This window comes from Oncorhynchus keta, chromosome 2 (assembly GCF_023373465.1).
Source record: "Oncorhynchus keta strain PuntledgeMale-10-30-2019 chromosome 2, Oket_V2, whole genome shotgun sequence".
NCBI lineage: Eukaryota > Metazoa > Chordata > Actinopteri > Salmoniformes > Salmonidae > Oncorhynchus > Oncorhynchus keta.
In genome coordinates this window covers 43,231,208-43,258,179 of record NC_068422.1, presented here as the reverse complement: position 1 = coordinate 43,258,179, position 26,972 = coordinate 43,231,208, and the positions used below count along the sequence as shown (strand labels likewise).

General features: G+C 43.6%; 1 protein-coding gene across 14 annotated transcripts in view; it reads right to left on the bottom strand.

The window, feature by feature from the left end:
• Window positions 1–26,529, bottom strand: part of LOC118400652 (collagen alpha-1(XIII) chain-like) — a 57,971-nt gene extending 31,442 nt beyond the window's left edge. For 2 of the 14 annotated variants that reach the window (XM_052477116.1, XM_052477161.1), the window contains exons 1-16: window positions 26,099–26,524; window positions 23,219–23,254; window positions 21,538–21,564; window positions 15,196–15,246; window positions 12,821–12,856; window positions 12,159–12,185; window positions 11,860–11,886; window positions 9,458–9,484; window positions 9,286–9,312; window positions 9,112–9,138; window positions 4,425–4,490; window positions 2,557–2,649; window positions 2,356–2,397; window positions 2,216–2,233; window positions 1,575–1,601; window positions 1,050–1,085 (exon numbers count right to left, since the gene is read on the bottom strand). In XM_052477116.1, coding sequence (XP_052333076.1) covers window positions 1,050–1,085; window positions 1,575–1,601; window positions 2,216–2,233; window positions 2,356–2,397; window positions 2,557–2,649; window positions 4,425–4,490; window positions 9,112–9,138; window positions 9,286–9,312; window positions 9,458–9,484; window positions 11,860–11,886; window positions 12,159–12,185; window positions 12,821–12,856; window positions 15,196–15,246; window positions 21,538–21,564; window positions 23,219–23,254; window positions 26,099–26,272 — 741 coding nt within the window. In that variant the 5' untranslated portion in view covers window positions 26,273–26,524. Of the gene's footprint in view, window positions 1–1,049; window positions 1,086–1,574; window positions 1,602–2,215; window positions 2,234–2,355; window positions 2,398–2,556; window positions 2,650–4,424; window positions 4,491–4,997; window positions 5,040–9,111; window positions 9,139–9,285; window positions 9,313–9,457; window positions 9,485–11,859; window positions 11,887–12,158; window positions 12,186–12,820; window positions 12,857–15,195; window positions 15,247–21,537; window positions 21,565–23,218; window positions 23,255–26,098 lie in introns of all 14 variants that reach the window. The other 12 variants (XM_052477122.1, XM_052477148.1, XM_052477142.1 and 9 more) reach the window with 12 other exon arrangements.
• Between the last annotated feature and the right edge of the window lie 443 nt (window positions 26,530–26,972).

Here is a 26,972-nt window from a genome sequence, read left to right as displayed (position 1 = left end):
AGATGGCTAAGACGTTTAACCTGCTCCAGAGGCTTGTGTGGATGTGACCCTATTTTGTTGGGGGATGTGGGAGCCATGCAGGCTGTTGTATCTCTCTACCTCTCTTTTCAACCCCTATCTCGACCCCATTGTCCTCTTCTCTCTTTCCCCTTTTCAATCTCTTTCCCTGTATACATTTTCTTATGTAAGCTTTATTTAAATAGGCAAGTCAGTTAAGAACAAATTCTTATTTTACAATGACGGCCTACCCCGGCCAAACCCTCCTCTAACCCGGATGACTCTGGGCCAATTGTGCACCGCTGTATGGGACACCCGATCACGACCGGTTGTGATACAGCCTGGGATCGAACCAGGGTCTGTAGTGACACCTCCAGCATTGAGATGCAGTGCCTTAGACCACTGCGCCACTCGCCACTTAGACCACTGAGCCACATTCACACCACCACCCTCCCTCTCTCTATGCAGTCACGCTGTGTGCAGGCTGAACCAAGTTCAGTGAAGGGCAGCGGCTGTGAGAGTGAGCCCACCAGAGGAAGTCCATTAAGCCATGGAAAAGTGGAGAAGGACAGACACGTGGAGAGTTTAAGAGTCACGGCTCTCATGCCCCCTGCAGCACTTCAAAGCCAATGTTAGCTCCAACAGCCACCCAATGGGAGCGTGTGTGTGTGTGTGTGTGTGTGTGTGTGTGTGTGTGTGTGTGTGTGTGTGGGAGAGGAATGCTCCCTCGATCAATAATGGTATGGGACCATCCCTGGGTGTCCTATACAGTACAGTACAATACTAGAGGAAATGATACCAGCAGAGGGAGAGAGGGCCCATGGCTAGGGGCGAGACAGGCTGCAGTTGGGCCTGAGGTTTATAAATACAATGTAGAATTGACTGTGAGCAGTTGAAGCTCTAAATACAAAACCTGTGCTATATCATTGACACAGGAAGTACACCGAGGTAACAGGAATGGTTACATGTGGATTCCTGGTCCTGCTGATGGTGTGGTGAGTGGAACAGGTCAAATGAGACTGATCCACAGGTAATATTGTTCATAACAATACCTTGGGGCCTTCAGGACCAGCGGGGCCAACATCGCCCTATGGAAGAAAGACACAAAGGTGAAACGGAGACAGACAGAATGAGAAGGAGGAGGGTGAAAAGGGATGCAGAACGGCAGAGGACAGCAAGATCGATCACAAAGACTTGTTTAATCCGCCTAACTCTTCCCTTTCAGCTGGATCTCGCAAGTTCCTATCTGTAGTCTGCAACTTCTGCCAGAGGACGCAGCCCATTGGTTCATTATCCGAATGTAGCAGTTCTGACAAGCCACTAACAGCGGATTTTTCAATCAAGTCGTGGGATGATTACATCAAATATATCTTCCTTCTGCTTCGGGTGATTGAAAGCAGATGGATTCATCAAAAAATAAAAAATTCCCACTACTAAAAGGAAAAACAGACGGTCATTACTTTTCCGCTGTCGTGAGTACCTATAAATCGTGCAATGCACAATTGATGAATTCCCACACAGACCACACATTTCAATTGATCTATGGATTTATGCTTTAATTGAGATCCACAACCCACCTTTATTCCTGCCATGCCTGGCTCACCCTGAAACGACAGAAAGATTCACATCACAGTAACAGACAACACGTGTACTGTAGTTACGCCTCTTTCATTACAAGCACGGGTCAACAAAAGAGTACGCACTACTTCAATTCAATTTGGGGAGTTCAAAGACTTGTTTCCAACTAGATGGCCATATTTCGACACAGCCCAGTTGAGGGGAAGGTATTCCTCGCTGTGAAAGCCCAATCAAAAGTTACGGGGCACATTTCTTTCAACTTCCCGCTGTGATATGAACTTGGTTTCATTTTTTGTATGGAGAAGTTGTGTTGGGCGTGCTGCTTTATAGTCTGTTTCCATGGCCCACAATCTAAATTCCCCGTTCTTAATAATCCATGGTAATGAACGTAATCAGGGGAAATATAGTCCACTAGTCCAATAGCAACGCAGAGAACACAAATGTAGGCTTCCCAACATGAATTGGTCTGCTGATACAGAAAGACTGGAAGCTACACTTGGACAATTGAGAGATGTGTGCCAATCACAGAGCGTTTGCGTTTCATACAGTATGTGCAGCTATAAGTAGTGGCAATACATGTCCTTTCGTGTGTAGTATATGTATAGTGGTGTTGATTATGGAAAATACAAATCATGTTTACCTTCATCCCTGGTAGGAGCTGGAGAAGATGGGGAAGGAAAATTTAGAAGTCACAAGCATGTCAACACCAGATTTCCATCAACTTTTTCTATTCGGAAAATACACAAGTCCCGGCAAACGCAAGAGGCGTAACAAACTCACCCGTAGATCTTTCCCAGGTTTTCCTGGTTCACCAGGTTTACCCTACACCAGATTAACAAAAAAAAATACATCACAGATATAGTACAATCATTTTCTGGGCAAACACTCAGAACATTTTCACTTCTATGGCCATAGCCTCTTCCTCAATACAGTCCCTTGTCCAGTGCTGATGATGGTGGTCAGCTGGCTGTGGGGACTCACCGGCGGTCCACTAGCACCATTCAGTCCAGAGGTCCCTGAGGGCCCTGGGGGGCCAGGAGGTCCTGGTGGGCCCTGAGCTCCAGGCTCGCCCTGCTGAGAGACCTTCAGTTACCATCTGCCAGTCGATGCCAGGTCAGGCCATGCCAACACAACACATCACAGCACTACACATGCTGGGAATTTTATGGCGGGCAATATTAGCAGGAATCAAGGCCTATTAATTTGAATTCAAATTAAGATACATTTTGTGTTTTTGTGTCCTTCAATGGTTTATTCTGTCAAAACCAGTTTGCTTTTAACAATACCAAACTCATTGACATAACAAGGGCACAAGTCCTCTTTTCTGTGGCATTTGAGTGACATGTTAATATAATTTTTTTATTTTTATTTTTAACTCCAACTGATCTTTCTTTATTGTTACTCTGAGGCAACTCAACTGTGAGCCAGGGGGAATATCCAACACAAAATAGAAGACTAAACAAAATCCCAAAAGTCAAATATAGTATTTACAACGAGAACCGGAGAAGAAGAGGAAAGGGGCCTACACTTCAACTTGTCTTAATATTCTAGAGTCTAGCAGAGCTCATGGTTATACCATCATCCCATTGATTATGTCAAACCATCTATTTCTTTATTTGACCAAACTCAAAAAATATTCAGCGGCGAACTGTCTTAGAAATGTATTTATTTGCTTTAAAACCACATTTCTGGATATCTCCACGGTCATTTTAGTTTTTAATCAAAGGAATGACTAGAAATGACATTACAAATACCCAAACGGATGATGTATTACTGTACATGTGGTCTAACTTTAGAAAAGTCACAATACAAAATCTTGGCCTTGAAATCAAACACTCCCTAATCACTGTGGAGTAGGCTACACTAACGCTTGCAAGGACCCCATCTTTAGCTCAAGCTGAGCCTCGGTTGCCAGGCCAGACATCGAGGCTCTTGATAATCCGGAACACATCCATCCACATTAGATTCATATTTTATCCATCCCATGCTTTACAGTGTGTGTCTGGCCATGATTTATGATCCGGATGTGCTTCCATGAAATGAACACATTCCGTTATGCTGCCCAGGACTGATTCCAGGGGTTCAATTTAAAAAAACAGAGCCAATTCGGCCTGGATCTGGGTGGTAAATTCCCCTCTATGTCTTTAGTGATGGCTCCACCACAGTGTGTAGCATTGTCTCCAAACAAGGTACTCTATCCTGGCACCGTGAGACTGCACACCTGGCCAAAACAAGATAGAGGAGGCATGCCAACAGGGGTCCACCGGGTGCCAGGGGCCCTCTTTCTAACAGGGCCGGCAGGGTTTTGGGCACAGGGAGGGACAAAGGTCCTTTCAGAGAGCCAGGGTGAAAGTCCACAAAGAGGATTGGAGAAGACTCACTTCCTGACAGAAAAGGTCACTTTTCTTTCCTGTTCTTTTCATATCTTTGCTAAGGTTATGAAAATCATAGAAGCTTTTAATGTCCCCCCCCCCCCAAAAAAATGCTTTCTTTCCCACAGCAATGCAGGGTTTGTGTAAGAGCCAAATTGGGCTTTTTCGACATTTCATTTACGTTAATGGAAATTCAATGGGCCTTGAAGCCCAGGCTATTTATAGAATCTACTGCATGTATCTGTTTTTATTCTTAACCCTCTATAGTCACGAATATGTTCAAAGTAAATACTACTGATTTGTTTCTCTTTTTGGATTTCAACGACATCTATCAACTATTCCAACTATCACAGAATTCAGTTTTGAGACACACAGGTGCCATAAAGGGTTAGCGGTGGGTTATGGGGGGGTTGGCGGAGGTCGACGGCAGTTAGCATCCAGGGGGGGACGGGCAGGAAGGGGCAGAGAGAAATGTACCTTGAGGCGCTTTAGGATTACAGGGTTTATTGGGGGCATGTTTCGCATGGGGATGGGCAAGATCTGCTGAGGTGGCCAGCGGTGTAAGAAAGTCACGGGGCAACAAGTTCACCGGGAGGCCAGGGAGAGGAAACAGAACAGAATGAGAAGGGGGGGGGGGGTATTGGGAAGAAGAAAGAGAGAAATCAAAACATGACAATGAAAAGCAAGAAATTGTCAAGGCAGGGAGAGAAGAGAGAGACGGTGGGAGAGAAAGAGTAACAACAGGGCAAATTAGGGGGGCAGGAGTTGGTGTCAAAGGGGAGGGTTGATGTGCCCTCCATGGTCAGATTGGTTACTGGTAATTGAATAGGTATTGGCTTTTGACCAGATTGAATGCTGTCAGTTTACTTCACATCAGGCAGCCCTTTTGAGTGCTTGTAAGACCATAGGGGCAGCAGTTGAGTTGTTTATACATCAATCTTCCAGATCAACTTTACTCCTGGCCCCTGTCCTGTTGCAGCTGAGTGGAGACCAGGTTGGATTCAGTCTTGCCAGAGAGAGAGAGAGAGAGAGTACAGTTCACAGACTTACTGTGGCCAATCCTCCAACACAAGGCTGTACAATACGCCGCTTCTGTTGAGATTCACCAGTATTATCAGGCACAGTTTTAAAAGAGGTGAAAATGACTGTATTTTCCCATTGCTTTCTGCATAGAATCTGCACTGTACAACTTGCCTACTTTTTACATACGGTATACATTTCCAACTTGAGGTTTTTGGTTAAAAAAAAGAAGTTATGTCCTCAGACCTTGCCAAAGCAATGTTTCAGTGGCAATGACGTTTGGAACTAAAGTTGACATAAAATGTAAGTAAAATCAAGTAAAATTGTATGCTGAGGTATCAATGAGGAAATATATACAGTACTCTATGTCATTACTGAGAAGTAGAGACAGGGAGAAGGAAGAAGTACATGAAAAGTAGACAAGTGTATTGTTATCCCCCCCACCGCTATCAGAGCTGTCCACCATACACACCCACACACCCACACACCCAAGATGCACCAAGCTAAACTTACACCAAAACATTGACCGAAGAAGTAAAATAGCTTTAGAGTACCTCTAATTTGACACAAAAACATGTTTACCACATACAGTGGTAATAGAGTAAATGACAGCATGTGGTGCAGTTTCTGGCAATCAGAAATAGAACGAATTGAGAAGAAAAAAAGAGTTGAAAGCTGAAGCCTGATGTCTGTCATAATATGTCCAATCGGAAGATAGATAATCAGTGGACAGTGTGAGAAATAGGCCTGGTTTGGAGAACAGCATTACTCCACTGTAGCCTGTTGACTCCAGAAACGGAGGGGAGGAGTAGGGGAGAACAGAGGAGCACCTGCGAGTGGAACATTGGCTATCTTTGCAGCACAACTGGGTTACAGTTTTGGGGTTACCCGCAAACTGACTGGAGCATATAGAAGCCAGGGTTTTCACTGGAAGATCCTATACAGAGGCCACACACCCACATAGAATAACTGTTGATATAGAGTCTCACTCCTGAAACCACTCTGTCGAACAGCATCCAGCCTGAGCCTACACCCCCCTCCTGGTTCCCCCTGTAGGACAAGGAGGACCTGAGTGGAACCACCAGCTGGCAGGGACTTCCCATGCAGTGTGTGCCCGGGGGGGCTCCGAGATGTGTATGAAAACAAACCAATGCACGCACAGCATAGTGGGGGCTCCAGCACAGGTTGAAGGTTTTAAACAGCCCCAAAATGCTCTGACCTTCTCCCTCTCAACTACACATTCTCTGCTACACTTGTTTATTGTATATGAAATAAGTATTATTTTCCACATGCTTTGAGTTGTTGTTATGAGGTCTTTCATACATATTCTTTACTGGGGCAACAAGAGTTTACAAAAACAACAGGTCTTTATAGCACCCATTGAATAGTGGGAGGTTGAATTACATAGGACATGGAAGGAGCTATCTGAACAATCCCTTAATGCACAGAAGAGTATTTTTCTTGGCATCCCCACACATAGACCCTTATCTTGTAGTGCAGTGTTTCCCAACCCTGGTCCTCCAGTACCGCCAACAGTAGACATTTTCATTGTAGCCCTGTTCAAACACACCTCATTCAACTCATTGAGAGCTTGATGATTAATTGACAAGTTGAATCAGGTGTGCTTGTCCAGGGCTACAATAAAAATGTGTGCTGTTGAGGGTACGGGAGGACCAGGGTTGGGAAACAATGATGTAGTGTATGCTCCAGCATGCTGTCAGTAATTGCCTTGTTTAAACTCAAACAGCCAAGCCCCTGAGAGATGGCCTGATTTGCTTCATGGGGATGCCTGCCTCAATGTTGCATGTGCTACCCATCATAGACTCATTTGTCAGGCCTCTATTCTGTAATTTGAACATACTCTGATGTTACATCGCAGACCCACAATTCACTTTGTTTTACGTCTGTACCTGTGAGGAATACAATGTTATTTGCTACAGAGAACACCTAAGAGAATGTAAGTCAGCATACAAGCACATTTTAGCACCATCCACTGTGGTGCTACTGTAAGAGATCACAGAGGAGCAATTTTTCCCAAAACAAAATGATTACAGTTCAGTATGGTCATTCTGGACGATAGTCACTTTATTAAAGGTCCAATGCAGCCGTTTTATCTCAATGTCAAATCATTTCTGTGTAACAATTAAGTATCGTACTATGACTGTTTTCAATTGAAACGATCAAAAAGAAACAAAAATAGCAAAGAGCAATTTCTCAAGCAAGTATTTTGCTAGGACTGTCTGGGAGTGATCTGAGTGGGGAAGGGAAAACTGAAAACTAGCTGTTATTGGCAGAGAGGATTGGAACTCTCTTTTTTATTGGTCTATTAACTGATTTATCACTTGGTGATGTCACCAGGCAGGCCAAAACTCCATCCCGCCAAAACACCAAAATAGGCAGAGATTTCAGGCAGTCTTTTCAAACAACCTCTTACACTAAAAGGACATTATCATAATTTTCACAGAATTATTCCAACCTCATATTGTGGAAATGCGTATATACAGTATATTTCGGAAAGTATTCAGACCCCTTGACTTTTTCCACATTTTATTACTTTGCAGTCTTATTCTAAAATGGATTAAATACATTTTTCCCTCATCAATCTACACACAATACCCCATAAAGACAAAGTGAAAACAGGTTTTTAGATTATTATTTTTTTAAATATTTTTTTTAACTAAACAGAAATACATTATTTACTTAAGTATTCAGACCCTTTGCTATGAGACTCGAAATTGAGCTGAGGTGCATCCTGTTTCCATTGATCATCCTTGAGATTGTTCTACAACTTGATTGGAGTACACCTGTGGTAAATTCAATTGATTGGACATGATTTGGAAAGGCACACACCTGTCCCACAGTTGACAGTGCATATCAGACCAAAAACCAAGCCATGAGGTCAAAGGAATTGTCCGTAGAGCTCCGAGACATGATTGTGTCAAGGCACAGATCTGGGGAGGGTATCAAAACATGTATGCAGTATTGAAGGTCCCCAAGAACACAGTGTCCTCCATAATTGTTAAATGTAAGAAGTTTGGAACAACCATGGCTCTTCCTAGAGCTGGCCACCCGGCCAAACTGAGCGATCGAGGGAAAAGGGCCTTGGTCAGGGAGGTGACCAAGAACCCAATGGTCACTTTGACGGAGCTCCAGAGTTCCTCCGTGGAGATGGGAGAACCTTTCAGAAGGACAACAATCTCTGCAGCACTCCACCAATCAGGCCTTTATGGTAGAGTGGCCAAACGGAAGCCACTCCTCTGTAAAAGAGACATGACAAAACTGCTTGGAGTTTTCCAAAAGGCACCTAAAGGACTCTGACCATGAGAAACAAGATTCTCTGGTCTGATGAAACCAAGATTGAACTCTTTGGCCTGAATACCAAGCGTTATATCTGGAGGAAACCTGGCACCTTCCCCACGGTGAAGCATGGTGGTGTTCGCATCATGCTGTGGGGATTTTTTTCACCTGCTCCAGAGCAATCAGGACCTCAGACTAGGGTGAAGGTTCATCTTCCAACAGGACAACGACCCTAAGCACACAGCCAATACAACGTAAGGAGTGGCTTCGGGACAAGTCTCCGAATGTCCTTGAGTGGCCCAGCCAGAGCCCGGACTTGAATCTGATCAAACATCTCTGGAGAGACCTGAAAATAGCTGTGCAGTGACGCTCCCCATCCAACCTGACATAGCTTGAGAGGATCTGCAGAAAAGAATGAGAGAAACTCCCCAAATACAGGTGTGCCAAGCTTGTAGCATCATATCCAAGAAGACTCGAGGGTGTATTCGCTTCCAAAAGGTGCTTCAACAAAGTACTGAGTGAAGGGCCTGAATACTTATGTAAATGTTTTGTCTATTTTTGTTTAAAAAAAGAACATGTGCAAACATTTCTAAAAACCTGTGTTTGCTTTGTCATTATGGGATATTGTGTGTAGATTGATGTGGGGGGGGGACTATTTAATCCATTTTAGAATAAGGCGTTAACGTAACAAAATATGGAATAAGTAAAGAGGTCTGAATACTTTCCCGAAGGCAATGTATAAAACACAGGACAATCACGTTTTTGACTGCACTGGGCCTTTAACATGAATCAATATGACCCTAATGTTGCTGTAGTTACACAGAGATACAGTTAATGACCCACTTACCCTGTGAGTGTAGTCTCCACATATGCCCTAGAGAGAGAGAGAGAGAGAGAGAGAGAGAGAGAGAGAGAGAGAGAGAGAGAGAGAGAGAGAGATGGATGGATGGATGGTGAGTAAGATTGATTTTGTAATGAACACTTTTATGGTGCATTGTGGTTGATTATTCCACAAACTCACCTTTTCCCCTTTCAGCCCAGGTTCACCCTGGTAAGTTTTTTAAAAAAGGGCGAAGAAGGAGAAAGGATATGAGTGAAGAGAACAGGTCGTCGTAAAGAGAGACAGACAATTTATCAACTAATGTCAAAATAACAGAAAAGCTGTCAAAACCTAAAAAGAAAAAATAACTTACTGCGACTCCTTTAAGACCACGTTGACCCTAAAAAAAAAAGCAATAAACAGTACCGGTATATCAATCGACGATCGAGAGATTAAAACCATGTAAAAACATCACGTCATCAAACTATCATTTGCGTTTTATAAATGCAACATTAATGATTTTACTGCACACGCATTAAAAATACATTTTAAGAGGATCAATGGAAATGATCAAAACAAACTTGAGGAGAATTCAAATAAAGTTCAGATCCAAGCAATAGGCAAACTGTACCAATCGCTTGTCATAGCCTGCTCTGCTCTGTTTGACTACCCACTAAGGCCTGGGGAGAGCTGTCTAACATCTGTCAGTGGCACACAGTTGGACACATCAAGCACACTCCATGTCTGTGACCCTGGTGCATAGGAGTTCCATAAAGGCATTGTGGAGACTGGAAAGATTTCATCTGTGCATTTAACAGACTGGCCTTCAGTACCCTTTAAAATGACGATTGACAGCTGTAGACAAAAAAAAGAAAGGAGGAAGGGAAGCGCTGCTGAGGTACACACTAGTAGATCTTGGCGGACAGAAAGTGATCTTTGGTAAAAGGGGTAAATCGGTCATCAAAAAGAAAGGAGGATCCAGGCACTCTTGATATAGTTCATTCAAATGCTTTTGTTTGTATGGCATGTTCAGTGGAAACAACGTTTAAAAACAGTTGTTGGGGGAAGTGGAGTGCGAGGAGAGGAAAGGGGTCTCATTAAATGAACATTAATCAACATCGAAAATTATCCACCCCACATGGCCCCCGGACAGGCATGTCCTTTGTATTGGCCCAGGCTGCCTCTCTGCATGTGAGCTTCTGTAGGAAGGCAGCGCTCCAAACACGCTCCGAGCGAGAGGCTGCCGACGTGAATAACCCCCTAATAAAACAAAGCCCCTCATGATAACTCCACAAATCCAACAAAGAGTAATGGCTTTCTAGAGGAGACACAAAGACCTCTAAAATCGGCAGCTGGCTGATAAAAGTCAGACCCGGAGTACGAGATGAAGAAACAGCTTCCAGGGGTACCACAACCATCATCCAAGAAGAACATAGTGTTTAGTGAATGTGTCTTTATTGCCAATGGGATAAAAAGGAGGCGAGGCTTCGGGGAAGAGAAGTCATCACTAAAAGAGGGATTCAAGGTCCTAGATGAGATCTGTCCAGCGGTCACAGGGCTGGAGGTGAAGGGGTACAGGACGTTCAACAGTCATTGTGTCATATTCAGAAGCCTCACAGGGAGCTCCACAGGATTCACTAGGGCCTATAAAGGTGTCAGAGTTGTGGGGGAAATTGGAGTCTCAATCCCCTGGCACCTCAGTGGAAGCCAAAATAAGTCATTTTTTGGGTGATTCTTTTGGAAAGGAGGTTTTTATGGTTCGCCTTTTATGGCTTGCCATGTATCCAGTCCTGCTTTCTATGGTCTGTCTGTTTTATTCATCGTTCTTTTATACGGTTTATTTAGAGGTGTATTTCAGTGTATTCTTGGAGAACTCCGCTGAATTGGACTCTCAAAAGAATTTGAATCTCCATATGCATGAAACGGTCAAGTCTAACTATTGTTTGCCTTTGCTCCTCTGTGTTTTATCTCAGTCAGTTTTACCTCGAGACTGATTGAGAACCTGTGAGTGGATTCCAACTCCCATTTGAAGACCCCATCAACTGAAATACGGACAGCAGTTCTGCCTGTCACTAAAACAGACAGACTACTGCTGTCAATCAATCAATCAATCAATCAATCAATCAAATGTATTTATAAAGCCCTTTTTACATCAGCCGATGTCACAAAGAGTTATACAGAAACCCGGCCTAAAACCCCAAACAGCAAGCAATGCAGATGTAGAAGCACGGTGGCTAGGAAAAACTCCCTATAAAGGCCAGAACCTAGGAAGAAACCTAGAGAGGAACCAGTCTCTGAGGGGTGGCCAGTCCTCTTTTGGCTGTGCTGGGTGGAGATTATAACAGTACATGGCCAAGATGTTCAAACGTACATAGATGACCAGCAGGGTCAAATAATAATAATCACAGTGGTTGTAGAGGGTGCAACAGGTCAGCACATGAGGCTTCATTTGGCTTTTCATAGCCGATCATTCATGTGTTTGATCCCATTACTATCCAAATAAATCAGGCCACAATAGTGTTTTCCCAATTCATTTTGTGGCTTCACTCATGACACAAGGTAAACAACTTGCTAAGATGGTCACATGGATAACAAATGGTGCATAGGCAGAATTTACCAACCTGCACATTCATGGTGATCACATTTTGTAGGGCATTGGAAACACATAAAGAGTATGAGTTTACGTCCTTTGCAAGTACAGGAGTGCAGACAGCAATAGGCCTACGCTGTTTACATGAACTGTAAAACTGTGTGCAAAATGACAACACCACTTACCAAGTCTCCTTTCAAGCCGTTCTGTCCCTGTGTGAGCATAAAAGAGTGAATGCATGTGGTAAAATAATCAAAGCAAGCTTCTACTTGAGTATCTTGGCAAAACACTATTACCTACTTCCTATAATAACAATAATTATACTAATAGAGATTTTATTACAATAATGACCCTAATCATTATTAACTTAATTATCCCCATCATCATCATCATCATCATCATCATAAGGTGGTGGATTCTGGGCTTTTAAAGTACTTCAATTACTCAATTATTCAACATTTGTCAGGAATGGGGTGAAACTCACGGGCTTTCCGTCCAACCCAATCGGACCCTAGGATAAAAAGAGAGGGGAAGACATTTAAACACAGGTTAATAGCAGCTAATATAGCTGAACAGACCACAGCAATGATATGAAACTCCTTATGAAGGGGAAGAAAGGTATTTCCAGGTCAAGGAAATTGAGGATATAGTGCATGTTTTGTGTTCTGCGGGTGTAAGTGGCATGGTGAGTCAAGCCGGTCACAAAGATCCATTAACATTTCTGAAGGGACTTTAAGGGAAATTATAGTGACTTAATATGCAGCAAACTTGACACACACTTCAAAACGGCCACGTTAAAACATAAAGGGCCAGCTTTGCGATTGCACAAGGCTCTATTCCCGATAAGGAGGCATAAAGGAGACAGTAGACTGGCTATAGATTTGAATAAAACAAGACCAATGATCAAGGCACTTATGCACTTAACCAGCCATGTAATCTCGGTTACCCAGAAGTAAACTCTAGTATAATTTGGTCAGCTGCGTGATTATGCAGACTCTGCCCACGGGAGACTTCCAGCCAGGAAACATCTAACCTTCTGACATTTGGGAGCTCCAACTATGTAATAAAGCTCCACTTGTAAAATAGTACCCTAACATTATAACACTGTTTATAAAGACTTTAACTGGGGAAGCTGCAGAGTCTTACCGGAAAGCCTGGGAAGCCTCTTGTTCCTGGCTGTCCCTATAGAGAGTCAGAAATAGATGAGTTGAGTTAAATGTTTTTTTTTCTGTTGAAAGATTGACATGAAACTCTGGTGAAAGAGGGTCAGTGTGAGAGGGTACCGTTTTTTCTCTTCCACAGCAATACATTTGGGCAGAGCTATAACAGACCTTGACGGAGAGAGAGTGATACCACAGACTACGGGAAGAGCCTTCTGTGTGGGTTGCGGAGGGAAAACCAACTGACTCTCAAAACAGGAGGGAATAAGAGGGCGAAACACAACACTGGAAAGAGTTTTAGAGGGATGAAAGAAACAAAGGTTGGCGCTTTCCGATCTAATGAAGATAGACTGCGAAAGAGAAAAAGTCAAACAAGCCGATTGAGTAAAAGTCAATAACGATTAGGGAAAATGCTTGGATGAAAACATTCTGCACTGGGTGTTGGATATGCTACCCGGCCTGTGTGACTAGAGGAGGCCATTCAATATCCCAGGAAAAAAAGAGAGGGAGGGCCGTAAAGACAAAATTAGGGAGAGTTGAACGTTCCTAATGAAATGTCTTGGACCGGAGTAGTTATTGGGGTATATGCATGTTATCCCTCCCAAAGGGATTGTATGTTTCGGAAAGACAGCAGAAGGATATGGCTTGTACATGCCTTGCGCATGAGCCTTACAGAGGATCTGGAACACTGAGAATGCGGTGTGTTCAAATTCAATTTCTCTTGCTGTGCTTCTGCGCTTGAACTTGCAAAAAGGTATTGAGCTGTATGCATGGCTCAGTCGTTGGTTTATCAAGAGTAACCTATCATATTTAGTTTTATTTATTCATACCAGTAGGGTCAATTCTGCATGTGGACCACATATCTTAACATACGTCGACAATATGATTCAATATGACCATTGTGTATCATCATTAACATAGAGAACTAATATAGAGAACTGATATAAACATAGGGGTCCTTTCTCCTTTGTTTCCTTATGGTCAGGTTGCAGTAGAACAACTACAGAAGAAGAACTACGCTCATCTATAAAATGACAGTGTGGAGAACAAGGACAGATAAGAAGGGCCACCTTACGGCGGCAGATAGGAACCCTGGCAGTTAGAGCATTGGGCCAGTAACCAAAAGAGTGCTGGTTTGAATCCCGGGGCCCACAAGGTCAAAAATGTGCCAATGTGCCCTTGAGCAAGGCACTTGTTCCAGGGGTGCTGGACAATAGTGATCCTGGCCATGACTCACTCCCTGCAGGTGTCTCAGAGGGAGTAGGGATATGCAAGAAACACATTACCATTACACCCTTGTGGTTAACGGGACGAACATAAGCACCTCCTCGAATAACCGTTATCTTGCTTTAATTTCTGCTCTTTCTCTCCTCCAAAACAATTTCCTCACCCTTTCCTGAGGTGAAGAGAGAGCCTCTTGTGTCGACCTCACCTGCTGGGGGAAACCCCATTTTAATTGCCCCTGCTTTTCTGGTTCTCTGTGTACTCCTTCACTCTCCTGCTGGGCTTTACATCCGCAGTAGCCTGATGTTCATTATAAATGCCTTATTACCGGCCAGGGGAGTGGGAACACAGGTAGTGTATGTAACTAATCGTCAATTGGGAAAACAGATGTCTACTCCTCATGAGCAGCCAGTCTATTGGCTCCACAACAAGGTACTCTTAACCTTGCTGTCCAAAAACCAGTGTCGGAACAAGAAAACCTCAAATTAAAACATGTCCAATTCTTCACAGCATAATCAGGATATTGCACAACTGAGGTGCAACGCAGTACCTCTATTGTCTGTCTACTGATAAAAAGAAAAGAAGGAAAACAGGGGGAAGAAAGCTGTTGAAGCAGGATGACCACTTATTTCACCTCAGGAAAATAAATGATTTCATTCAATAGGTCCCCCTTGGGTTCTGGTGTCTGGGATACAGTAATAAGAGGTGGAGGAATGTATTCGCTTCTCATCCTGATGAAATACGGAATGATCCAGATCACAGGCAAATCAAAGCTATGGCATCCTCAGACAATGCCAAAGTACTCCCACACAACCTGTAATTATCGGTCTTCAATCTCCATTAGCTCTGTGGTGGACTAGCTCAGCAACTTGGTCTGGAAAGTCCTGACAGGCAGACATGTAGAATCTCTGACATTTCTGCTATGTGGTCATGAGTCTGGGGTTCACAAGATAACTTCATTTATAACTGCTGTTGACAAATTCACGACATTACAATCATGCCAGGCTTATTCAGAGTGGCAGGCCACGAGCCATTGAACTGAAGACGTATGAATTGAAAAGGAGAATTGAAAGCAGCAGTTAACAGTACAGGTAATGCACAGGTTTATTAGGTGTAAGACGAGGTGAAGACACTTACAGGAGGTCCTCGTGGCCCAATGATAGACAGGCCTGGCTCCCCTGGCGCTCCCTATGGACAGATAAACAGAATGTGAGAAGACGCACCAACAGTGGAACAAAATAATGGAATAATACCTCTCCCCTAGTCCTATCCAGCTAACCAGATGTTCTGCTTAGTAATTCTGTATAATATGTACTGTACATGAATAAAATGGTAAATGAGGGAAATGATTTAAAAAATAGCTACTAACATATGTAACACATACAGTTAGTCTAGTTCCTACACACGCACGCCTAGTCTTTCCCACGTTCCAGGCGAAGAGGCTTTAGAACATATTTCTATACGTTTTCAGCAAAGTCAAAAGTTCAAATTTCAGAAGCATACTTTAAACCTTCGACAGCAGCGCTCGCTCAGAAGGTCAGCAGCACTGCTGTGCAAACACAAGAAAACTCACTGGGCTCCTCTGGCACAAAGTGGGTGATTTGCACAGTGTCAGCCCCGTCCAACGGGACCTACGGACGCTCGCAACACAATCCCAGAAACTACTTGGGCCAGACAGGGCCGGCTCGGGTTTCCAGCACTTTCCCTAATTAGCTTTCGCTCCAGAAACCCTATCACTGGGACATCTTTGATTGCCCAACCATCCATCACAAATGCAGGTGATTTTAATGTTTCTCAACAAATGCCTACTTAGGGACGGGAAGTATTTGTTTTCACACTCTGGTTAGGTGCTGTCGCCTCGCAGCGCTACTGGAGAAGATGGATTGACGGTGCCTCACAGTGGCCAAAAGGCAAACCACTGAGAAAAATGGTCTTCGAATCTACTATAGTTCAGGGGTTTACAGTTCCTCCCATGATACAGAGATCCAACAGACTGGACAAGTGAAGATCTACAGATGCCCTTCTAGAGTGGTCAGATTACTGGCGTTGGAAAGGGTCAATCTCAAGAGGCCGAAAATCATGACTAAGACCAGAAACCACTCAGAACAAACACAGACGTTTATAACCCAGGACTATGAAACACCAAGACTAGAGACAGCCTTTTGAGATTTAATTTCCTCCCATATTAAATCTTCCCATACCCATGAAGTCAGCAGCAAGTGTTCTTTGGGTGAATGCTTCTCTCTCTCTGCTTTTAACCAATTCATCATGGTTTTCCTTTTCTCTGGTCTTCTGCCAGTCACTTGCCCCATACATTACGGCCCACCCAGAAACCCGCAGAACTCATTTGTTTTAAGGTTCCCCTTGTGTTGGCTCTCTGTCTTTGTTCTGGAGAGGATGTTTTCATATTTAATGACGATTTGCAGTCAAGCCTCCCTGTCTAACCCCTGTGCTTCTTCATCCTCTTTCCTGGCAGCCATAGCTAACCACACATGGGGATACAGGCCACAATATTACACTTCTAAAACAATTGGTGCAGAGAAATATGAGCTAAGCTATTGGATTGTTTTGGACCCAGATCTGTTGGGAGCACCCAAAGCCAGTGCCGTTGTCTGGTTCTACATTTACAGTCTTGGTTACTATTTCTGTTTCCTCACAAGTCCACCCATAACTCCTGAGGTTCTCCGCCGGCAGGCAGACTAGCTGAGCCATATTGAAGTTGTTTGGCTAGCTTGCTACTCTCTACAGTATGACAGTGAAGAATGCAACGCATGTTTCTCCTCTAGCCTCACATTCAGCTCTGCACATCCTATATCACCTCAGGTTTGATGAAAGTGAATCCAAAAAGCTGTTGCCTCTGGCTTTGATTGGAACAAAGGAGAGGGCAGATCTGATCGCTTTTGCAACTGTGGCCATTTAGTGGACTGGAAAAGTCTGCATGGTCAGATTACTATAGGCCATCTGAGGGAATGAACACATATTGAGAACTTCGAGGTGGAAATAAGATTTCATGGTGATGCAATGCACCACCACCAATGCAGATTGGTCATCAGTGTATATAATTTCAGGTAGGGTTCTGAAACCTACATCTTAGTGGAATCTGCTGTGTATCTGGAGTATACCATGATCTCAATAAATGTCTCTCAACTTTCTAGAGGGAGCCTTAAAGCTGTAATATGTAACTTTTTGGGCAACCCGACCAAATTCACATAGAAATGTATGTTATAGATCTGTCGTTCGCATTGAAAGCAAGTCTAAGAAGCAGTAGACCTGTTCTATATGCCTTATTTCTATGCTTCCCATTCTTTAATTTTTGCGTCTTTTACCTTCAGTTTAGTACACCAGCTTTAAACAGCTGAAAATACAGTATTTTGGGTTATGGAAAATATATTTCACAGCGGTTTCGATGGTACAATGATTCTCTACACTATACTTGCTTGTTTTGTCACATAAACTGAAATGACTATTAGAATTTTAGCAACCAGCAAATAGTGGGGGTTTAATGTGGGTGTCTTGAGTGTGTGTTCGCACGTGGCAAGCGTTTGTAAATTCACTCTGCCAAAACAAAATACACAGTTATAGTCACTCCACTTGTAGATAACTTGAAAAAGTCCAACCAGGTCTTGTGTCTTGAAGTCACTTAGGATAGTGCTAGCCAACTTCTTTCGCCAATTAGCTTAAGCTGGGCTGGTGTGCGACCATGGCAAAGTTGGTTTTTACATTGGATAGCCTATCTCTGGGGCTAGTTAGGGACCGTCAATAAATTACACAATGTAAATGGAACAATATTTGCATGTTGCACATCTTTTAGTTGTCTCATTAACAGTGGCGATCCGTCATTCAGGGCAGGTGGGGCACCTGTTCAATTTGGTTAAGACGTTTACACAGATCAGACACGGACAGAATTCTATTAGCTCGGTTTCAAGGGTGTTTATTTAAATAATAAACAAAGAGAAAATAATAGGTCTCCTCCAGGAGATCTCCTCCGGGATACCGTCTTCTGGGCTCCGGGGTCTTGCTGTATCCTGTGGGGAACGAAAACGATGTCCCTCCATTATCTCTGGTACTGAGCATGACTATACGGGAGTAACCTCTCTTCCCCAGTCCCTACCTCCATCTGCTGCCCTTCTGGTGCCTTTATGGGACTAGTCCAGCTGGTGAGCAATCAGCCCCTTGATTACCCATGTACACGATGGAGGTGTCCCGGTGAAAGTCACCAGACACGACACCGAAGCACTATTGGACTGTGGGAGTGTGATTACGCTCATACCCACGAACCTGCTGGCCCAGGGGAGCAAACGTGGTGGGGAGATGTCCATTTCCTGTGTCCACGGTGACACCAAGTGGTATCTGACCGTACAGGCCAACATTGTGTCGCCACAAGGGAGCTGCCAGATGATGGTGGGTGCCATCCTGGAGTTGCCGGTACCCCTTCTCGTGGGACGAGATTGTCCGCGGCACTGTGGAGGCACGAGCTGAGGAAAAATGGTATGAGCTGGCAGGAGACGAGAGCGAGGACGACCCGTCGCCTGCGCGGCCCGGAAGCAAGTGGTTGAGAAACCTGTATCTACGGGTCTGGAGTCCCAGGGGGTGTCGGAACCCGACCCTTCTGGTGAACAAATGGAGGAGTAGTCCATCCTCCCCCTCATCGATTTCGAGGGACCAGCCGGGACACCCGCCATGGGCCAACTGAGGGGACAGTTCGGGACTGCCCAGTGGGAGGATCCAAACTTGAAAACTGCCGCAGCCCGAGTGAGAGGTGGATGGCCAGCTACTTCCAGGGGTGAGTGACTGGCAATTCCCCCATTTCCAAATCAAGAATAACCTTTTGTATGAGGTGTCACGCCAACAGGGGGAACTTTGAGAGGTACTGTTGCTGCCCCAACAGTGCGTGGGAACTGTTCTTCAACTGGCCCACACCCATCTGTTGGGGGCGCAACTGGGAATGGTGAAGACCCGGGAACGGATCACCGCCCGGTTCCACTGACCTGGGATGAGGAGGGGCGTGGAAGAATATTGTCGCAGCTGCCAAGAGAGTCAAATCACTGCCCCCAAAAGCAAACCGATCATCGGGGTGCCCTTTGAATGCATCGCCATGGACATAGTGGGATATTATATATATTTTGTGTCTTTTTTTGCATGTTATTTTGGCTTTAATAGGTGTCACATATCAGTTTGAAACAGTGTAAAAAATAAATAAAACATTTGAGTTAATAAAGCCGTGTACAAACATGGTCTCTTTTTTGCTTTCTTGAGTAAGGCAGCTCCAAAAGACAGGTGTTTCAGCCTAGTTCAGTGCTTTCTGTGGAGGTGGGACAGCCAGCGGAAAATACAAAGCGTAGGGGTTGGTAATATTCTCTAGTTGCGCCGTGATTGGCTCAGTGTTCTGTCACTCATGGGGACACTACATCACCGTAAAATCGACAGGGGGAGCTCAAATATCCAAGCCCCTTGTGTGCTGCCATAGTTACATTAGAAGTGCCCATCCAAGATGGCTCAAGGTCATTGGCCACAGATATAATGACGTCAAATCACGTTATATCTACCGTAGCTTTGATTGGACTGACAACAACATCATACTTTCAAAATCTTAGCTAGAAAGCTAGACAAGCAGTCATCGTCATGAATCAACTCGACAATCTACTGGCAAATCCTTTCAATCCTTGTCATATGAAGAGAAATTATAGATCAAATGTATCAGTGCTCATCGGCCATTGGACATAAACAATGAGTGGTTTAGAAGGAATAAGTGGCTAACTACAAGTGTTGCAAAGCAATCGCTAGCCTGCTATTCAGTGGAGTGGGTGTGTGGTCCAAGTCTGGGTTTAAGGGTCTCTTTCCAAGCTTTAAAGGATAAACATTCAACACCATGGGCCAGAAAAGGTTGAAAACATTGGCCATGCTGTCAATCCGGCATGACTTCTGCCGCGTTCAAAACAACTGGAAACTCGGAACTGGGAAATGTCAGACTTTCAATAAAACGAGCTCCAACTGGGAAAATAACTTTTGAACAGTCATCCAACTCAGAATTACAAGTCGGGAATTCGGCCCTTTTTCTAGAGCTCCGACCTGAAGATCGCTGACGTAATGATTCAACCTTGTTTTTTTCCCTGAGTTCCCAGTTGTCTTGAAAGCACCATAAATCTAGAAAATGCCAGACTTTGATGACAAAGTTTGATGACCACCGTGCAATCTTCCTGTTCAAGTGAGCACAGCCCAACAAGGTGAGTCCAAAAATGTATACTGTAGCTAAGAAAGTAATACTAAGTGTATGTTGTGTAGTAAGCTGTTAGTAGCCCATGTGCCTCACCCTAATAATTTGGTCCCTTTCCCCCTCATAACTTAGACTACTGTTCTGACTTGGAGGTGCACATGTAGCCTATAGCTTGTTTTAGAGAAATATAATCATTGAATATTGTAAAAAAAAAAAATAATTAAGGATTGCCTCTTATCTGCTACTCAGTGCCTTATGCCATAATTTGTACATCTCACTTATCAGCAGAAACCACATCTGTTTAAGCAAGTCAGCCATATCAGCTATGTTTTTTAAAAGGCAGTAAATGAGGCTGAATTAACTGTTTCGCTGCCAGACAAGGCTCCGCTGATAGCCAGGTGTAGCGGTCGTAAGGATTCACTCCATGATGCTGAAAGGAAAGCTCTGCTGTTGGTACAGCTTTATGTAGGCCCTTACAGTTTGTGGGCACCGTTTGTCACGGTTATAGTGCAATTAATGTATTGTTTAGTGTTGTGTAGTGGCTTTGCTGACATGCATCCCACGATTTTGCTAAATCGCCACTGCTCATTAAATGCTTTCAATATTTGTATATGGTTTTCAAGTCGTTGAAATTAGGAGCTATTGACATTTAAAAATATTTTCTCATGTACATTGTGTATTTTACTGATAGTCCCTAACTAGCCCCGTAGGGTTATTTATAGAATGTGAAACCAAATTGAACATGGGCATTATGGGCGCATCTAGCTGGGCGCATCTAGGAAAACCGTTCCATAACCTTCGTTTCCCCCACCTATCACCTCGTAAATCTCTGTTTGGGATGACAATTACTTTATGACCAAAATTATGCTATTTACACACAATTTTGACACTAGAATAAAATGTTTCTGACTCATATCGATGCCAGACAAACTACTTCTCATTTTGAAAATGGCCTTTCAGGGGCAATTGCTCTTTAAATTAGAACTCTGAGACTCTTATGTGACAATTATTTGCTACTCTGTTTCATTGAGTGAAAAAAACACAGGTAATCCAACCAGGGTGGGAAATGGTTTTCAGAATGTGACCCTAACACCCAGGGCCCTTGAAATAAATCAACTATTACCTCCATACACTACTGAACAGTGAACAAGTGTGTGCTTCTAACCACCACCATCACCACTAAGCCTGTTGAAGCCTCTCTCCCTGCCTTCTCTCCGGCAGGCTTTGGAGGTTGGCTGTTCCTACTGATGTCCCTATACACTTACCTTCTCCCCTGCGTATCCTTTTATCCCCTGGTCAGTCACAGCAGACACAGTCGCATGCAAAGTGTGAAGGAGGAGAAAGACAGAGAGGGAGAGGAACCGGGGTTAGACAGGCACAGAGAGACACGGGGCATGCATCAGCCTCAGAAGTGGTCAAGGGAAGGGGCGGGGAGGGGAGGGGAAGGGAGGGGTGGGGAGAGGAGGCTGGGCTTGGCTGGGCTGAAGTCTAGGGCCACGGGGAGCTGTCTAGTGTCGAGACGTACTTTTCTCACAGAAGTAGTAGTGACTGAAGGAAAGGGAGAGGCAGTGAGCTGGGAGCGTGGGATAAGACAGAAAAATAGGACTTCCTTTGAGGAGGTACTTGAGGACCACATAGTAGCTTAACTCCTCTACACTGTGTGAAATATTAAGTGCTCTGCATGGGCTTCACAGCTGGAGCGATGCTGCAGAAAGACCCACGTTGGAGAGGGAGTGTTTTTAAAGCCAAAATTTTCAGGCCACAAACAGGAGTCGGATTTGTGAAAATTCACCTCCGGTACGACGACTCAGCAAAACAGAGAGAGCCGAGGTACCGTTATCCATATGTCGCGGTTTAAGATTGCCTTGAAATTAGCTAAAATAAACAAATTTAAATAAATGAGAAAACAAAAAGTCTGCACGCAAAATGGGGGAGAGCCTTCACTTGTCAGTGCAAACTGTTTTCCTCATCTTTAAAAGAAAAAAAATGCGTGAATGTCTCTTGGCAATTCCACATTCCAAAAACCTCAAAATATAGTTTACACGCGGAATAATAAAAACATGTGAATATTTATCAAGCCAAAAAACGTAACAGATATGAAATATGGGGAAGCTGTGTTTCTAATACAAAAAAAAAATAGATACGAAAATGATTGGCTTTTATGACAACATCATTATGTTCTAATAAATGAATGAATAAATTGAAAGCTACAAGTTTGAGAGAGAGTGGGAAGGGGGAGGGGGAGTAATGGAATATTGGATGATGCATTACACAACAATAGAGCATTTTCTGATCTGTGACTTTTGAGATATTTGAGTATGACATTTCAGTGATTTGGCATGTTTGTACGCAGCAAACAAGATCAGCTCCATTAACATGATACAATGTTTGTTAAATGACTTTCGAAGAAGTCATAAGCATGACATTACGCTTTTAAATGCAGGCCATGTCCACACACTATAAGTGCAAATATTAGGTGATATGAGCGGTTATGAATGCCATGACCGCACAAAAGAGCCTTGTTTGTGAAGTTGAATTATCGGCATTATGCAAACATGTCAAGTTACAGTACAACTACACATCTTTAGCTATGTCAAAATATTCCCAACCCAATCCTCATATATCTTGATACTCTGCGATACGTCAGTTTTAATAATTGATGAACGAACGGGCACCAAAGGTTGCAATCTGCAATGGGCAATTTTAAACCTTATAATAATTACACATGCATATATACAAAACAACATATTGATTAATAAAGAATGTCAGAAATGTCAGAACATTTCAGAAGAACCTTGATCTGGCTATAGCCTGACCTTTGGTGCCCTTTCTCTTCAGTCTTTTCATTACAAGTTTAAAGACATTACTCAAGTGTCCTCTATTTGGTCAATGTCCCTAGGACTGTTTCTACACATTACTCGGTTGCACATTGTCATTGTCACTCACCATTCTTCCAGGAATTCCCATTGTTCCTTTGTCACCCTAATAAGCAACGCAAAGTCAAGAGGAAAGAGGTAAACAAGGATGATATCTTCTAGAACTACGACAATCACAGCCTGCAGGTTAACTTTGCCAAATCGTGAGCTATAGCTTTCATCCTATCATGCCATCAAAATGTCCTATTATGCTCTTCTCAGCAAATACAGACCATGTGTGCGTTTAAATTGATGGCAGACAGTCAGGCCTTAGAGATCAACTGTGGTAAAGTTAAGACACTGTATAGCTTTGGAACTATTCACAAACATTCTGGTAGGTTGAGCTATTTTGATTCAGGCATGCTCAAACCTGTAGGTTTCCTCATGGTTAGCTACTGTATGCCAGACATTGGAATAAGTCAGTGAAGCAGTGAACCAACGGTGGTCAGAAGACAAGCCTCATCAGAGAGGATTTGAAACAAATGGTTCATAAAAGGGAAACATTGTGTCAGAACTCACTAAATAGACTGTGTATACTTTCCCTTAATCACTTAAACATCAGATGCTTGTCAGAGATGAGGTTTGCCAGCTGACCAGCTTGGGGCCAGCCCCATAAGTCGTTACAACGCACAGCGAAAACAACATGTGCTGGATACCTGAATCTGTGAGCGATGTTAGGTGGAGAGGCCTGGGTTGGACTTCCACTCTCTCTCCACCCCCCCTCAATATAGTATGGACCTAAGTACTAACCTAACATGGGTGGTCATCAATATAAAGCTGACTATCTTTTAGCGAGTCCCACAGGTGACGGCTATTTTTAAGAAAATAAAGAGAAATAGTTGCCCCATAACAACAAAAAAAGAAAAGATTGTTAATAAAACAAACCGCTACAGCTATGTAGAATGGCAGCTATTTAAAATCTCGCTGTGATTAAAAACAATGACTCCCACGCTGGAACATCATTATCAGGTCTCTAGAGATGTCATGGCGTAAGGCAGGGCTCTATATGCCCTCTCCAAGGTTCTGATTCAAGACAAGGCATTGCAATATCATACCTGCTCAACATTTCCCTATATTCAGTATTATGCCTTTATAAGGAGCAGAACGAGTAATTTCCTAGGTCACTTAATGCAGCTTTCGCTCAAAACGTTGATTCCCGAGCATCACATGAACAGCTGGCTCTCTAAACTTTATCCCGCGCAGAGCCAAGTCTGTTATTGTACTAGGCAGCATTCCGAGAGATCTCAGACAGAAATCGGATCACTCCCCACTCTATTCCCCACTGTGTTTTCCTTCTATTGTTGAAGTCGGTTGCCCTAAAAAAGACAAGAGTTTAGGCGACCACTTCCACCCCACCCCCCTCCCCACCCCCTGTCCCCTCTGACCCCCTCCCACCTGTCACTCTCAGCCTGGGATTTAGAGTTGCCGGGACTGCGGCAGTCTTAAATTCACTGGTCCCTGACCACACTGCTGATCCCCCCCACTTAACAAACATGCATGGATGCATGTCCGTGCACTTACGCCCAGACACACACACACACACCCCTGCAGGAGGATTTACAAGTGTATTAACAGGAGTAATGAGACTCAGCTGAACTATAGGTTCGAGCCCAGCACACTCTCACTCCACGGACCGGCTCCACTCACCACCGCTTGCACGGCTGCTGCTTCAGTATATACACACTCAGACCAGCGGATTACTTTAGATGAGGCATGACTGAAGGAGGATGTATAGGGCTGAAAGTATTATGATAGTCAAGAGTTTGTGGCGTAATGTGATAATTACGTGACGGTTGTCATTGTAGAATAATGAATCAATGGGAATGAGTTCGTGGAAGCTGCATGGAGAAATTGTGAAATTAATATATAGCAGGCTTGAAGTGGAGAGTAGAAAAATAGTGAAGTGTTAGCGTGACAGGACCGTATAGAGTTCCAACATCACGCGAGGTGGTTTTGCTCTTTTGTTCAAAACTCACATCTGATATACCACACTCTATGGAAAAAGGGGGAGGCATTACTGATTTATATGCAGACAAGTTCCCTCTCCAAAACCACATCCTTTCCAAGAAGAGAGGAGAGCACTTGTGATAAAATGTCTAGTTCTTTGACAGTGTCATCAATCAAAAATCCTGGAACTTATCATGTCCGTACTTTGACAAAACCTGTCAGTTAATCTCCCTTGAAAAAGCTCACCCTGTGAGCCTTCTCTTCCACTTCAAACTGTTTTATGGGCCTGTTTCACCAGTGAGCCTGACAGGACTGAGGGGGGTTCACAGGTTAGAACTGGCAGCTGGGGTCAAAGGTCAGCTCTAAGATGGCCTCCTGTTGCCATGCTATGATGGAGACCATGTGGATTTGACTGGTTGGGAGTTAGTCATGTTAGAGCTGGGTAACCAGGAAGCTGACAGGGACACAGTAAAGCAAAGAGCTAGGCAAAAGAAGGCCTGAGGTGATAACAAAACCACTGCACTTGTGCCTGGGACGCTAGGTGGAGGTCTCTCATTCTTATAAAATTGGGTTCCCAATGGACTCTTTCATGAAAAGGGGCATGACCTTTTCAATGCAAATGATATGTCCAATCTAAATGTATTAGTAAAGACTGCTGTACATCTTATTGAATGGCTGCACCGTTTGTCTAGAAAGGCATTACAATCACACAAGAGGAATGTATAAGTATGCAGATAATGCACTCAGTCTCTCTGTTAAGGAGATATCTCTGAGGTATCTCAGCTGAGAAGCTGTCATAATCACATGTTCACTCATTGGTTGATTGTCCAACTATGCATTTTTTTCCCAATGATCATTCGTTGATTTGGAACATTTTTTTTTTGTGGGACAAAAACAACTTCTCAGTAGAGAGATCAGAGAGATCTCAAAACACACAGACCGACAGAAGTTAAAAGACAGTTACCGGAAAGCCTGATCGTCCGGGCGGACCCTGAAAAGGGGTGAGAGAAATGGGTACAACATAAAAAGTGAACGTGACATTATTACAAAGAGAGTTCACATCACACGGAGCCAGGCCAGAATAAAATGGTTTTTGGAGCGTTATCAACAGTATTATGTCATTATTGAACTGTCTCATTGCAGAGTATTTGGATTGTATCCAATACTGTATGTCAAAAAGTCGTTGTCTGTGCTCATTGTATTCTGTCAGGTTCAGTTATAACAGGCAGACACAAAAGAAAACAAAGGCCGCATTCCACAACAAAAGAAAAAACGAATAAAACATGACATCATTTCATTTGGTCTGATAGGCCTCATTGACATGAAAGAGACGATAGCATGCTTCTTTAAGTCGAGGATCAATCATATACCACAGCTGTTTAAGTTATTAATTATCTGCAGTAGTATACGGTCGATTCTCATCAACATTAAAGAACATCCAATGACATCCATTTGTTTCAATCAATCTGTAAACACATGCAAAGATAGGTCTTGTGAGAAGGCATGCCATGGATTCACCTACGTAAAGCTCTTTATGCAGCCGGCGGCTAACTAAGTTGAATGGAGAAAAAATATATATTTTGGCTTAGCGCCTTTCACAAACCAACAAAGCCATGAGGATGTCCGATACAGTGTTCAATATTGCCACGGTCAAGGAGAAAGGAACCTTTCCTCCACCTCTGAGTGTTTTGTTTTCGGTGAGCTCAGGGAACAGAAATCAACATCTCTTTTATCCGTGCTGTATCAGTAAAGGACACCGCGGTAACGACTGGTTAAACGGGAAGAGGAACCCTTGACATTTCCCAAAGTCACTGGCCATCGTTTGTCCACAGAGGAGT